Genomic DNA, 13,475 nt, shown 5'->3' on the forward strand with positions numbered 1-13,475 from the left:
CCAGCCCTGGAGCAAACATAAAGAGAGAAGATGGAGCAGTGCAGGGAGGAAGCTGAATGCTTCTTCAAGACTTAGCAAGTTGATGGCAAGAAAACAAATTCAGCAGCTGATATATCTCATGACTCATCACTGTTATGCTCAGCTAAAGGCAGCACTCAGTAATTTTCAAATCCAACAGCTCTCCCGCATACTTGATGTATCTTTCATAAGAACCAGATTTGCCTCCTAACAAGCTTATCTCAATCTTCAGGGACACAACAAAGCCCTGAGAACCAAATCCAGCAGGCATTAACATACACTGGCTCCACTGAGCATTATGCAGCCTCTGGGAAGCATTCTGCTCCTCGGAGGAGAGGTGATGTGATTTTACAACAGGGATCTTCCCAAACCTCCTAAAACCTCACAAAAGAAGAAGAATAGATATTAATTTCTCTCCTCCTACCCTTGCAAGGCCAAAGCACCTCCCCAGTGTTGCCATCTTGGACTTGCCATTGTCCTGGCAGTACCAAGTAACCTGGCCTGCCCCTAGATCTAGTGTAGGGGTGTCCCAAATTGTTCCTTGTTCCAGGGCCAAACACAGTCTTACTGAGCAGGACACAAACCTGGCAGCTGCAGGTCTTTACTGGCATGGCTCAGTGTGGCTGTGTGTCCTGTGCAGGCAACATCTTCCCCTTGGCAATGGCACCCACATGGGTCTCCCTCATCACACATCCACCTGTAAGGTGCAGCCAGCCAGGTTTACCTCCTGGTGGTTAAAGAAGTAGAAAAGAGACCAGATGATCAAACCTTTTAAAGTAATTTATAAAGAACATTTACATTCAGTAGTACAAAATGATGTATCATTTCAATATCCCTCCTGAGCACAGCACCTACAGAGAGGTGAGACCTCAGATCACAGCATACAGAACACGTGCTTCCAACTACCAATTATCACAGAATTACAGAATATTATGTGTTGGAACGGACCCACAAGGATCATCAAGTCCAACTCCTAAGTGTTGAAAAACATCTGTCTGGATTTCCCAGCTCTTCCAATGTGATTTGTGTGAGTACTCCTCCAGCCTGGGCTTTGGAGCTCCCTCCTTAGGGGCAATAAGCAGGGACTGAGATCCATACCATTACAAAAAACTGGTCACTGGCACAAAGAGTACTTCCTTTGAGAAGAGTATGTTTTATCTTATGCCTTTCCAAAAGCTTTCATTTCACTATGCTCAGTTTTAATTTCGTAAATGTATACAGGGCACCTGTTTTCTCAGAAGAGGTATCCCAGTGGTAAGATTTGTCACTTGTCAGCCATAATAATCACTGGCAATAGGCCAGGGCCTCCAGAGGCTGATCCAGGCTAAAATGATTCCTATCAAATATTAGGTGGGTAAAACTTGACACTGCCAGAGTTTATCCACCTTCTTATTTTAAAGTATTTTTCAAGATTAACACAATTGACAACAATTATGGTACAGTCTCAATACAAGTCAAACCACTTTGATCCCTTGCTATCTGTTTTGAGGCTACAACCTATAGTAAGCTTTTACTGAAGGAAGACAAAAAAATTCCTTCAAATATCCACTGACAATAAACACTTTGGTTTATGAGAAGCAGGAATTCAGCTACAATACTGCAATTGCACTCCAGTTAATCTACACAGTGAGCAAAACTCTTTCTACAGATGGTGGCCTGGGGTCGCTGGAGGCCAAGCCAGCAGCACAGGACAGCAGCTATCTTTCCTTGGCATGGCCATTGGCACGGTGGGCTCTGTTGTCCAGGGGCTCAGATCCATTCCTCTGGATGTAACCATTGCTTGTGACGTTGCTGAAACATGTGATCCCATTTTTCTCCTTTTCTCTAATTTTATCTCTTTCTTCATCCTTGTCACTTTCTTCTGTGTCACTTCTCATGTCCTTTTCCATCTACAAAGGCAGGTGAGTGAGAAGCCAGATAAACACAGCAGTTGCACAAGCAGCAGCGATGGCTGAGCCACAGGCTGACCATGCACCTGCTGCGCCAGCCACTCAGCACAGTCCTGCTCTGTCCCTTCAGCTTTTCCATTACCCTTGGGAAGAGATTCTCCCTGCCTCTTTGCTTTCAGTCTCACTGGAATCTCATCTGTGATCCTGATACATATTCCTGATACACATAATTCCTGAAATTAGGAATTACAGGCTGTGAAGCAGAACAAAACCACAAATGCTCAGGACTGAGGACAACTGTGTGAGCCTGAGGAGATCCACACTGCTGTGGTCATCAGCATGAGAGAGAAGGATGGGGGAGGCAGCTAATCAAGTTATTTTACACTTTCCAAAAGGGACAAGGAGCTAACTTCTGCCTACATGGCCTGGGTGGCTACAGGCTGACAATACTGCTTGGGACAGGCTGGAAACACATGCTTCCCAAAGGCTCAACACAAAGCCACTCCACTCTGACTACATTCAGTTTTATGGTCAGGCTTTTCCTCTTGCTGTTTATTGACTGAGAGACCTGTAATCCACTTCTGTAAGTATTTAATTAACTGCCTTAAAAGGAAGGCAAAAAATAAATAACGGGATAAAACGACAGCTTAGAAAAAAGCAGCTCAGCACTTCCAGGCTACTCAGGCTGTCTCTACTCTGCCATATAAGATGCCAATACTGGGGACAAATTCAGTGTCACACTCCTTGTTGGACAGAGGGAAATCTGCAAACCCCTTCTGTGATATCAGCTTTAGAAACTGCTCAGGGGAAAATCAGGTGCTGTCCAGAAATTTAGTCTCCATTTATGGCTGTCCATTCTTCTTGAGATCTCCCAGTGCATATTGAGAACTCTATTTCAGCTCATGCTCTTTCCAGAGATCACTACAACCAGATGCAGACAGGATTTGTAAAAATCTAAATTTGCACTGAATTCAATCTGCCTCCAAGGACAATACGGGTGGGAGATAGTATCTGCTGTGGACAACCTGCACCTTGGATCACTCTGGAACTGACAGATCAGGAAATATACAGGAGTCTGGACCTGCAGCATAAGGACAAATCGTAGTCAATATTTCTAAATATATCCATTTATAGCCAGAGAATGTGGCTGAGGCCTTAAATCTGGCAAGATTCCCAAAGGAACTATAAAGCTGCTCCCTCTATGAGGGAATGAAACTTGTACTTCAGGATCTAGGCTGAGTTCTAATTACTTGGGATTAGGAAACATCATGTGAAAAGGTGGTAAAGATTATCCTGTAGCCAGAGAGGAAAACTGTGGAGACCAGAAAGGCCTGCAAGAAGAACATTAACTGATTGCAGCAAAAGTTTCGTGGCTCTCAAAGAGAGAATTTCCTGGTCCTGTATTCTTGCTGATATTGCTTTGGGCTACTAAATATTGTCATTGAAACAGATCTGTCTAGAACAATTCTTTTTTGCTTTTTACTGCTCAGTATAGAAAGTTTTCAAATATATTTTTATAACAAATCTGGCGTATCCATTTTAGATAAAATAGGAAAAATTCTGGATACGCTTCAGGATTTTCCTCCCTGATGGTTTTTACTTTCTAATAAGACTATTTATTACCTCATCATTTTACACTACAGTAACTGCAGTGGTTAATTCAGCCCTCACAAAAACTAGGAAAACAGTAAAAGGCTGTCTTCAGTTGTGTCCTCATTTCCAGCCCTGTTTCCTGATCTGCAAGTAATTTGCTCTGTACTACCTTAAGGGAAGGCAGATAAAGAAAATGGGAACAATCAGGATAAAGAGGAGCCTTTAATGCTTGCTCTCAGTTCCTGTAAGACAGAATTCCTCAGTTGGATACTAATAAAACAAATCAGCCTGGGCTCTGAGGTCAGTTCCCACAAGGCACTGACTGGTCACCTTTGGACTGCATCCTTGGCATGTGGCCAGTCATGGCTTTGATTTTGGGAAGAATTTCATGCTGAGCAGCACTTTGGTCTTGCAGCAAATACTACAGGCCAGAAAGAGTGGGATGTGGGATGCATTCCATTTCAGTTTATACAGCTGGAGCTCAGATACTCATCTCTGGTTGCTCTGTGCCTGTTGAGCAGCACTGCCAGGTGAAGTATGGAATGGATCATAATTTGGGCACGCCTGTTGCCCTCCACTGCTGGAGGAAGAGCCCAGGCAGCTGCTTGAGACAGAAATACCTACTGTGTGGAATCTACAGCACCGTAACACAATTGTAATAAAAAATCCTCTACAGTAAGGGAAACACTTCTGCACTGACCTCACCAATCATGACAATTTCCTCTTCCTTGATTTCTTAGTCTTGTTACAAATGCAAATCACACTGCACAAAGTGTTGGGATTTTTACTCAGATGTCACTGGTTTTGTTCACAGACATCTCTCCTGGAGTCCAATCCATACTTTTGTTGAATACAAGCATCAGAAGTGGACCCAATATTGTAGTGATTAATAAAAATTTTTTGGTCAACTTTCCCTAATATAACTGCATTTCCTTCCATCTCACTGTTGGAAACATACATGTATAATTTCAATAGAACAATAAGGAATCCATGCCAGATGGACCCCTGTATTCTCAAGCAGTCTAGGTGGACCCTCCCTCCCCATGTGATGTAAAGGATAGCACAAACTGATGCATACCGTGCCCTGGAGGATGAACTTGCAGACCATGTGAATAATTAGGCAGGACCAGAAGACATGGAGCAGCTGCAGAATTATCAGGAGAACATTCACAAAGTAATATCCAAAGAAGGGCTGGAATATCTCCATGGAGTAATAGTAGGTGTTATAAAGCACTCTGAAAAAGAGAGGGGATTGCAGTGCAGAGAAAGCTTGTTGTTAACAGGGCCACAATTAAGCCCCAGAAATTTGTAGTCACAGAGGACGTTTCAGATCAGCCGCTTCCATCTTTACCTATCCCAGCTATCAGGTGTACACTGATAGTGTACACGGGATGAAGCCACTGGCCCAGGGCTCCAGGACTGCTCCATGAACCCAAAGAGCAGCCTTGTTTACCCCCAAGGCAAGTACAACAGCCATGTGGCACCCATGTGCAAAGGGGAGGAACACATGCTCCAGGACAAAAAACAAAGGCTGCAGCACCCAGGTGATTGTCCTGTCTCTCAGAAAGCAGCTTTTCTATGTCCCTCACTGCAGCAGACTCACGTGTAGGGGTAAATGACCAGGCGGCTGATCAGGAAAACAGCTGAGAAGATCATAAAGAGGCTGTCACAAGTTTTTTTCCACTTCATGTAATTGAATATCTTAGTTGGCTGGAAGGAGAAATAACAATTATACAGCAGCCAAGACAGCATCTGCACGCATTCCAGGGGGTTAATGAGACAGGTATGACACAACCTGCATGCAGGTAACCACAGCTCTGCCCAGCTCTCAGCTGGGCACCCTTTGCTGGGTCAGCAGAGCAGCAGAAGGATCTGTGGAATACCCCAGTGTTTGGCCTGTGTTAGATAGAAGGACATTCTGTGACTGAAGAGCACCACTGCTGATTAGGGTCTGCCTGGCTCACCTCTAGGAAGCAATCAGAAGCATCATGAATCACCATCACCAGTGTCCCAATGCGGATGTAGTTGGCACAGTATGAAAAACTGATCAGGAAGATGGTTGCAGCATGATGGACTATCTGCTCCTTGAAATCCTGATGAGAAGAGGAACAGCAGAGCATAAAATACATAATGCACCTCCTGCCTCAGTCCAAGCATGGCTCCTGCAGGTAGCAATGATATCTCTCTACCTAGTGCTTAAGAAACCTCCCACTACCAAGTCTTGCCCATGTAATAATTTTTCCAAATGCATTCTAGAAATGTAGGCAACCAAGAGACCCAGGAATGAAGAGCTCGTGGTGTAAACTGAGGATCTCACAACAAAGAACATTCTTTCCCCCCACCAGTCATGGCCTGATGTCTGTTGGGACACTGGCACCAGGAACACAAGCATCTTTACTGGCAGAGAACCACCTCTTTTCCTGTCTCTATGATCAGTGCAGCCTAGAAGAATTACAGAAGAGCAATTTTTATATTTGGATTTTAAGTTTGGATTGAGAACTCTGCAGTACTTTGTACCTTTCTATATCAGGGTTGGTGTTCTCCACTTCCCAGAGTAGAGAAAGCCAATGAGTGGGAATGAAAATTCCTGTGAATGAGCAAGGAGAGAGTGCCACAAAACCTTGACTAGCACTGTACACATGCTCTTAGAGATCACTCTCCTAAGTGTTCAGCTTGTGTCCTGTTTGTACTTGATTCTCCCCTGAGACTGCCACTCACCTTCCTCTTCACGTCAAAAGGCAAGGTGAAGACCAGTGACCAGTAGAAGGAGAGCTCCAGCATGTAGTACCAGAACAGGGAGGGCTGGAGAGGCTGTGGGAGAGGGAGACACAGGGAAACACCCACCAGATACATTAATGCAAGGGCTGCAAGTGAAAACTCCTTCCAAGGCAAAAGACAACTATGGTGGGTTGATGCTGACTGGATGCCAGGCAGCCACCAAAGCCACTCTGTCACTCCCATGCACAGCTGGACAGAGGGGAGAAAATATAACAAAGGGTTCATGAGCTGAGATAAGGACCAGGACAGATTACTCATCAAATATAGTCCTGGGCAAAACAGACTCTAATTACAGATATGAATTAAGTTAATTGCTAACAAAATCAGAGCACGATCGTGAGAAGTGAAATAAACCCTTAGAAACACCTTTCCCCCTGCTCCTCCCTCCTTCCCAGCTCTACCTCATACCCCAGTGATGCAAGGAGATGGGAATGGGGGTTATGGTCAGTTCAGCACCCATGGCTTCTCCTGCTGCTCAGGGAGAGGAATGGTTCCCCTGCTGCACTGTGGGGTCCCTCCCATGGGAAACAGTTCTTCATGAACTTCTCCAGTGTGAGTCTATCCCACAGGAAACAGCTCTCTGCGAACTGGCACAACATAAGTTCATCCCATGGAAAACAGTCCTTCCCAAACTGCTGCAGTGGGGATCACTCTTTCATGGGGTGACTCCTTCAAGGACAGGCTGCTCCAGCATGGGAGCAGGGCTCCTCTCTCCATGGGTCTCCCACGAGGCCACAGCTTCCTCTCAGGCATCCCCCTACTCTGGTGTGGGCTCCTCCTCCATGGGTTGCAGGTGGGTCTCTGCATCCCCTGTGGATCCACATGGGCTGCAGGGGCACAGCTGCTTCACCCTGCACAGCCTGCACAGGAACCTCAGCTCCCGCACCTGGAGCACCTCCTGCCCCTCCTTCTCCACTGCCCTTGGTGTCTGCAGAGTTGTTCCTCTCCCATGTTCTCAGCCTGCTCTTCTCTGGCTGCAAATACAACTGTGCAATAACTTTTTTTTTTTTTTTCTTTCTTTTTAAATCTGTTATCACAGAGGTGTTACCGCTATTTCTAATTGGCCCAGCCTTGGCCAGTGGCATGTTCAACTTGGAGCCACCAGGGATTGCCTCTGCTGGACATGGAGGAGGGTTCTGGCAACTTCCTACAGAAGCCACCTCTGTAGCCTCCTGCTACCAAAAACAGGCAGTGAAAACCCAATACTACAACTTAATCAACAAAGCTAGCTCCTGCAGCTACAGGGGGAAATAGTTCAACTGAACAACACACTCACTCACTAAATGTCATCTGTGCCAAGATTAAATCAAACAGCAGGGGAAATTCAACTTTACCAAGTCAAACATTTAGGGAACCACCATGAAGATCATTAATATTTTTAGGATTTCTTCAGCATTATTCAGATTCCTGAGCAGACAGTACAGAGTTTTAAAAACTACATAAACAAATTCATTTTGGTGGAAAAGGAGTAGCTGAATAAATCATTCCCTTTTTAGGCTTGAAGACGCATCAGATACTCTGCACTCTGTCACAAATTTCCAGTTTAATCAAACTAATGGGGGGAAAAATCCAACCCCAGCAGGAAATGTAATTCACATTCTTTTGGGTAAATTATCTGGGCTTTTACAGCTGGGAAACGGAAAGCTTAGACCCACTCAGCAAGATCTTGTTACTTAACATGCAATTTTTGCTGTTGTTGCATTACATGACCTCCTTAAACCTGAATCTATTTGATAAATAATTACTATCACTAAAGGGGCTTTGCAACCATTTTCAAAGGAACATGAAGTATTGTCCTCCCTAATACCAACTCGTTATTTATGGCCTTCATAAATTTTACTTTGTTTTCCTTTGTAGCACCAGAAACTGGCCACAAGAGGAAGAACAGCTGGATGCCCTGGGGCTTCCAGGGAGGATATGAACATCTCCCTAGCTGGTATGTGCTGGTCACACTCCAGGTTATCCTAGCAGGAGGTCTGGATCAGAAGCTATTTCTTTTCCCCCAAAGATCAGACTATTTGGAAGAACTGGTGTTTCTTTTGTCATTGTCTGTAGCACAGGACATGGTCTGTTTAGTAGAAATTGTAAATTAATACATTTGTTGTTCCTGCTAATACACAGGTTTGTCCTTGACTTGCTCTTTGCCAGTGGGACATGACCAGCCCTGGTTTTGGTCTTTTCTGGTTGTTACAAATGTTGGAAAATTGGTGTGTGTTGGATTTACATGGAAGGGTTTTGGTAGCGGGGTGGGGGCAGGGGCGGCTGCTGTGAGATGCCAGAAGCTGCTCCCTGTCCAACAGAGCCAGCTCCAGACACCTCCAAGATGGATCTGCTGCTGGCTCCATGAATGATAGTGGCATTGGCTTGAGGAAATGTATTTAAGAATGGAAAAAACTGCTGGGAAAGAGTGTGGAGAGAGGTGTGAGACTATGAGATACGGCTCTGTAGACCCTCAGGTCAGTGCAACAGGAGGAGGAGCTCCTGGTGCTGGAGCAGAGATTCCCAGCAGGTCATGGTCATACAGGCTGTGCCCCTGCAGCCCACAGAGGTCCACGGGGAGCAGAAATCCACCTGCAGTCCGTGAAGGACCCCTGACTAGAGCGGGGGGATGTGGCCTAAGGAAACTCTGAGCCTGTGGAGACTCTGTGCTGGGGCAAGCTCCTGGCAGCACCTGTGGACCTGTGGTGGACCCACGATGGAGCAGTCCATTCCTAACAGACTGCATCCTGTGCAAAGGATCCACAGTGGAGAGGTTCATGGAGAGCTGTCTCCCACTGGAGAACCCTGCTACCAGAGCAGGAAGAAGGAGCAGCAGAGACAAGGTGCAATGGACTGACCACAACCCCCATTCCACATCTCGCTGCACCACTGCAGGGGAGGAGGTGGAGAATGTGGGGGTGAGGTTAAGCCCAGGAAGAAGGGAAGGGAAGGTGTTTTTAAGATTTGGGCTTATTTCTTCTTAAACTAACTCTTATTTGATTAACAGTAAATTAAAATAATTTTTCCCCAAGTCAAGCCTGTTTTACCTGTGATGGTAACCAGGGATGCTCTCTCCCTGTCCTTATCTCAACCCACGAGCCTTTTGCTATATTTTCTCCCCACTTTCCATTTGAGGAGGGGAGAGAAAAGTGGGCTTGGTGGGTACACTGTGGCCAGCCAGGGTCAGTCCATCACAGTGTGCCATTATGGAGGCTCCCACTGTTTTTGACAAGACATGTACCACAGGTGTACAGAGCAGGAGACAGAGGGAGCTGAGTGACCCTTGCAGTCTTACATTCCTATTCAAGCCCCACTTGTTTGTATGGTTTAATTTTTACAAAGAACTACAGATTTGCCCCTAAAATTTTTGCCTTCTTGCAATACTGGATTGTTCAGAGACTCATCCTCTAAGGCACTGCCTCACTCTTCAGTCATTTGTCCCGTTACATTTCCTCTGCCTCACACTGTTAGAATTGGGCATTACTTTTCCCTTTATGGGTTTGCAACCTCCACACACAGTCAAGGGGTCTTGCTCTAGCTTTGACTGTCAAACAAAATCCCTGGAACATAAGTCTTCATTTTCTCTTGGTAGTGACAAAGTGCTCTGCCAATTCATCTTCTCTTGCATTAGATGATACCAGGTACAAAGATGTTCTCTCCAGATGAGAGCAATTTTCTAACAGCAATTTTCTTTCTTGTATGACTCACCTGTTGTGGATATCCTGTCCAGCACTCTCTGTGGTCCCAAAGCCAAGGCTTCTGCAACAAAAATGCAACATGTACGTGAGAATATCAGAGGAGTTCTTTTCTTATCAGTTGTCTAATTCCTTTAGTTTGTTACTACTGTAGACTTTGTTGTATTTTATTACAGGCAGAGTTGGTCTCACTGTCTAGAATCCAATTGCCAAGACATTTCCACTACAAGGACTTGCATCTGCTTGTGACATTTCCAAATTGTGGCTATTTGCCTGGAATCTCACACACTATTTAGCCGTTCCAAATAAAATAGCTCAGAGAAGACCTCTCCCAACTTTTTGCCATCTTCTACAAGCTTGAGGTGGTGGTGATGTTTTGAGCATTTAAAAATAATCTTACAAGTATTTAAATAGAAATATCTGTGATTTAGACAATGACACTTAAATGTGGATAGAAGGCTGAAAACTGGTGTGTCAGGTATGTGGTTTTTCCTTTAACAGTGAATGTTATGCTGCAGTTTGTTAAGTAATGAACCTCTGAAAATATCCTACTCTGTTCAATAGAAAATTGTTAGTTTAGAACTTGGCAGTGTTGAAACCTTCATAGAAACATGGCAACTAAGGTCCCCAAGGGTCCTCCCTGCACTGAGCATGCTCTGTCTGGAGCTGTGCCCAGGCTGGGTCAGAGCTCACAGAACACAGCAATGCCTTGCACCTAGTTTTCTTTAAGTTCTACAGGGCTCCAGGTATCAGAGCTGAGGCAAGAAGGCAGCATTTCTTCTTCCCACTGAGCACCGCTGGTGTGTGGGCGATGCAGAGGCAAAGCAGGAGGCAGTAGTTTTAGGTGCAGTGGTAATTTGGAACAGACACAGTCCCTGCTGACTGGGAGTGAGGTTGGGAATAGAATTTACAGCAAATACTTGTGTAGAACCAGGAGAGATGTGTGATATAGAACCAGAAAGCACAAAGCAAAAACTATGAAACAACTATGGCATACTCTTTACCTAAACTAGAAAGGAACTCCAGATCCCTGAATTTCATCATTCCTCTGTTCTCAGCAAATATAGCTGATTTCTGGCGGCCTACTGGAAGATAACTTTCCTTTGTTACAGGCTGTTTTACGGGCAGAGATTTTTGCTATCAGTCCAAAACTACTAATGCAGAATTTAAACATTTGCTTTTTTCCTAAAGAAAGAAGGTGGTTTCACAAAAACAAATCCATGTTTAAAAGCTACTCAGGTTACAAAGTAAACATGTGAAAGTCAGGAAATCTCACAGGTATATATGCCTGTCATGTTGGTTCTTTGTCCTTCTTTTTAAAGTAGTCATTTTAGTACAGTTTAGGTAACAGAATAGCATATTTGCTACAGGATCTAGAGGCGCTGTCTAGATGGATGTAGGATGTAGGATGGATGTCTCCCTTTTTTTTGTGAAAATTGTAAGATGTGTGTTGAATAAAGACATGGGTCACAAAAAGTGAAAATGGTATTTCATCCATATAATGGACAGACAGCATGCTGACGAATATGATTTTGTTGCCACAGGGCTCTTGTACAATGCTAAGCAGGTCATCCAGACCAAATTTCAATAGCTGGTCTCAAAGAACAGTCTTCTGTTTTGATGTACAGATCCACAGAACACTGCAGCTCAGGTTCAGACAGCTTCACTCCTCAGCTACCTCATCATCTAATCCTCATACTCTGAGTACCTTAAAATCTGACTTGGAAGTCTGTGTAAGTTAGAAGTCCTTCACATGTTACAGTGAGAGGTTACAAGGAGAGTTTGTGCCTGCTGCCTTGGGATGTGCACATTTTACATCACTTAACTCATCAGACCCTACCAGAAGACTTTTGCAAAGCTCACCTAGAGAACCAGACACAGCAAAAGAGTCAGGGGAACCTTGAAAACAGAGGCAGCAGATGGCCAGTGCCCTAGTCCCAGCTCAGTGACCACAGCTCAGGGACAAGAGCATACCCATGGCTCCTGTTACCACTTCTGCCTGGTGAGGCAGTACAAATTGTATCAAGAGAACTCACTATCAAATTGGAGAAAAGGCTGAGGCATGAGCCTGAACCAGTCACACCCTGGGTAAGGAAAAGAAAATTATCAGATAAAATTATTAAATTGCAATCCATGCTCCAAAGGAAGCCAAATTTATTTACCTTAAAGAAATATTGGATACAATACACAAACAGGCAGTGCAGCTTCCAGCTTAGGTAAGTGTTCTATCTCCTACCCTGCAGAAATTTACTTTTATACAATCCCAGCTGCCTTCTGCTTTGCCAGAGGAATAGGAAACATCTTGGTTCTGGAGTCCTTAAAATAAGTATGGTCCAGTATGTCTGTGGTCTCCTAAGTGTGCTATGCAGGGGATACACACCAACCTGCATGGAAAAATTCTAGAAGAAGATCTGAAAAGGCATGTTTGACAACCAACTCTGCCATTCTTGCAGGCATTGTCTGGGTAGAACAGCAGGTGATTGTGTGTACTCACATCGTACAGGACAGCGAGTCCAGTGAAGAAAGAAGTGATGTAAAATGTAAATCTCCAGCTACAAACAAACAAAACAAAGGACATTAGAATGCCATTCATTAACCCCTGAGCTGCAAGTCTGTGTATCCTCACACTAATTAAAAGAATAACACTTTTACGGCAAAGACACATGTTACTATGTTCAAGGTTTGACCAAAACAGGATCAGCTCTTTGCATTTTATCAGCATATTTCACAGGCTTCACAAAGAGCAATTCCTTTGCTGTAGAGATGGCAGAGGACACAAGAATCTTGCTGACTAAAATCCTGAGTAGAATAATCCCAAAGCTTCCCAGCAGTAGCAGATGCATTTGTAAAAGTGAAACAGTGCCAATCTCTCTCCTAGTCCTTGGGAGATCCAGCCTGCTATATTTGTTATCATGTACAGTAACTAATTACTGTCATGTTTGATGCAGTGAGGAGTCAGAAATTATTTTCCAACATTAAACCCACACAGAGGTACATACAAACTTTTTGCCCAGTTCAGTGGGCAAAGGCAGGTCACCTGAATATTCACACACATAGTAAGGAATGGGGGGAATTTCAGCCCAACAGAATAAACAAGTTATTAATAAACAAACCACAGGAAATATTAAAAGGAGTAAAACTGTCTAAACTAGTCCTTTAATTTCCTAAAATCTCCATAACAATTCAGACATAACTGCATTTTGAGACACTCAACCTCTCAATGAAAGCCCCAGGACTTCCAAGACAAAAATAAACTCTGTAAAGCTGCTACATCCCATCAGAGAGACGTTCTGTCTACAGACTGCACATGGCCACAGAGGGGGAAGGACACTATCCTCAGGGGGCTGAGGCAGAAAAGGATTTACTGTTTCCTACTTACTATTACTATTTACTACAAGTTATCAGAGTGCAGGGAGAGCTGATATTTCATCCAGATGGAGGCAGAATAAAAATTGTTGCTTTACAACTCCTTATTCACTGTTTTTGTAAATATTTTAACTATATGGAATATTATAAATAAAGA

General features: G+C 44.2%; 1 protein-coding gene across 5 annotated transcripts in view; it reads right to left on the reverse strand.

Moving 5' to 3' along the window:
* Positions 1-780: 780 nt before the first annotated feature.
* Positions 781-13,475, reverse strand: part of CERS4 (ceramide synthase 4) — a 41,938-nt gene continuing 29,243 nt past the window's right edge. For all 5 annotated transcript variants that reach the window (XM_053999659.1, XM_053999657.1, XM_053999658.1 and 2 more), the window contains 7 exons: positions 12,447-12,504; positions 9,966-10,016; positions 6,219-6,311; positions 5,465-5,593; positions 5,104-5,210; positions 4,579-4,735; positions 781-1,907 (listed from right to left, as the gene is read on the reverse strand). In XM_053999659.1, coding sequence (XP_053855634.1) covers positions 1,716-1,907; positions 4,579-4,735; positions 5,104-5,210; positions 5,465-5,593; positions 6,219-6,311; positions 9,966-10,016; positions 12,447-12,504 — 787 coding nt within the window. In that variant the 3' untranslated portion in view covers positions 781-1,715. The remainder of the gene's footprint in view (positions 1,908-4,578; positions 4,736-5,103; positions 5,211-5,464; positions 5,594-6,218; positions 6,312-9,965; positions 10,017-12,446; positions 12,505-13,475) is intronic.

This window comes from Vidua macroura, chromosome 26 (assembly GCF_024509145.1).
Source record: "Vidua macroura isolate BioBank_ID:100142 chromosome 26, ASM2450914v1, whole genome shotgun sequence".
NCBI classification, from domain to species: domain Eukaryota; kingdom Metazoa; phylum Chordata; class Aves; order Passeriformes; family Viduidae; genus Vidua; species Vidua macroura.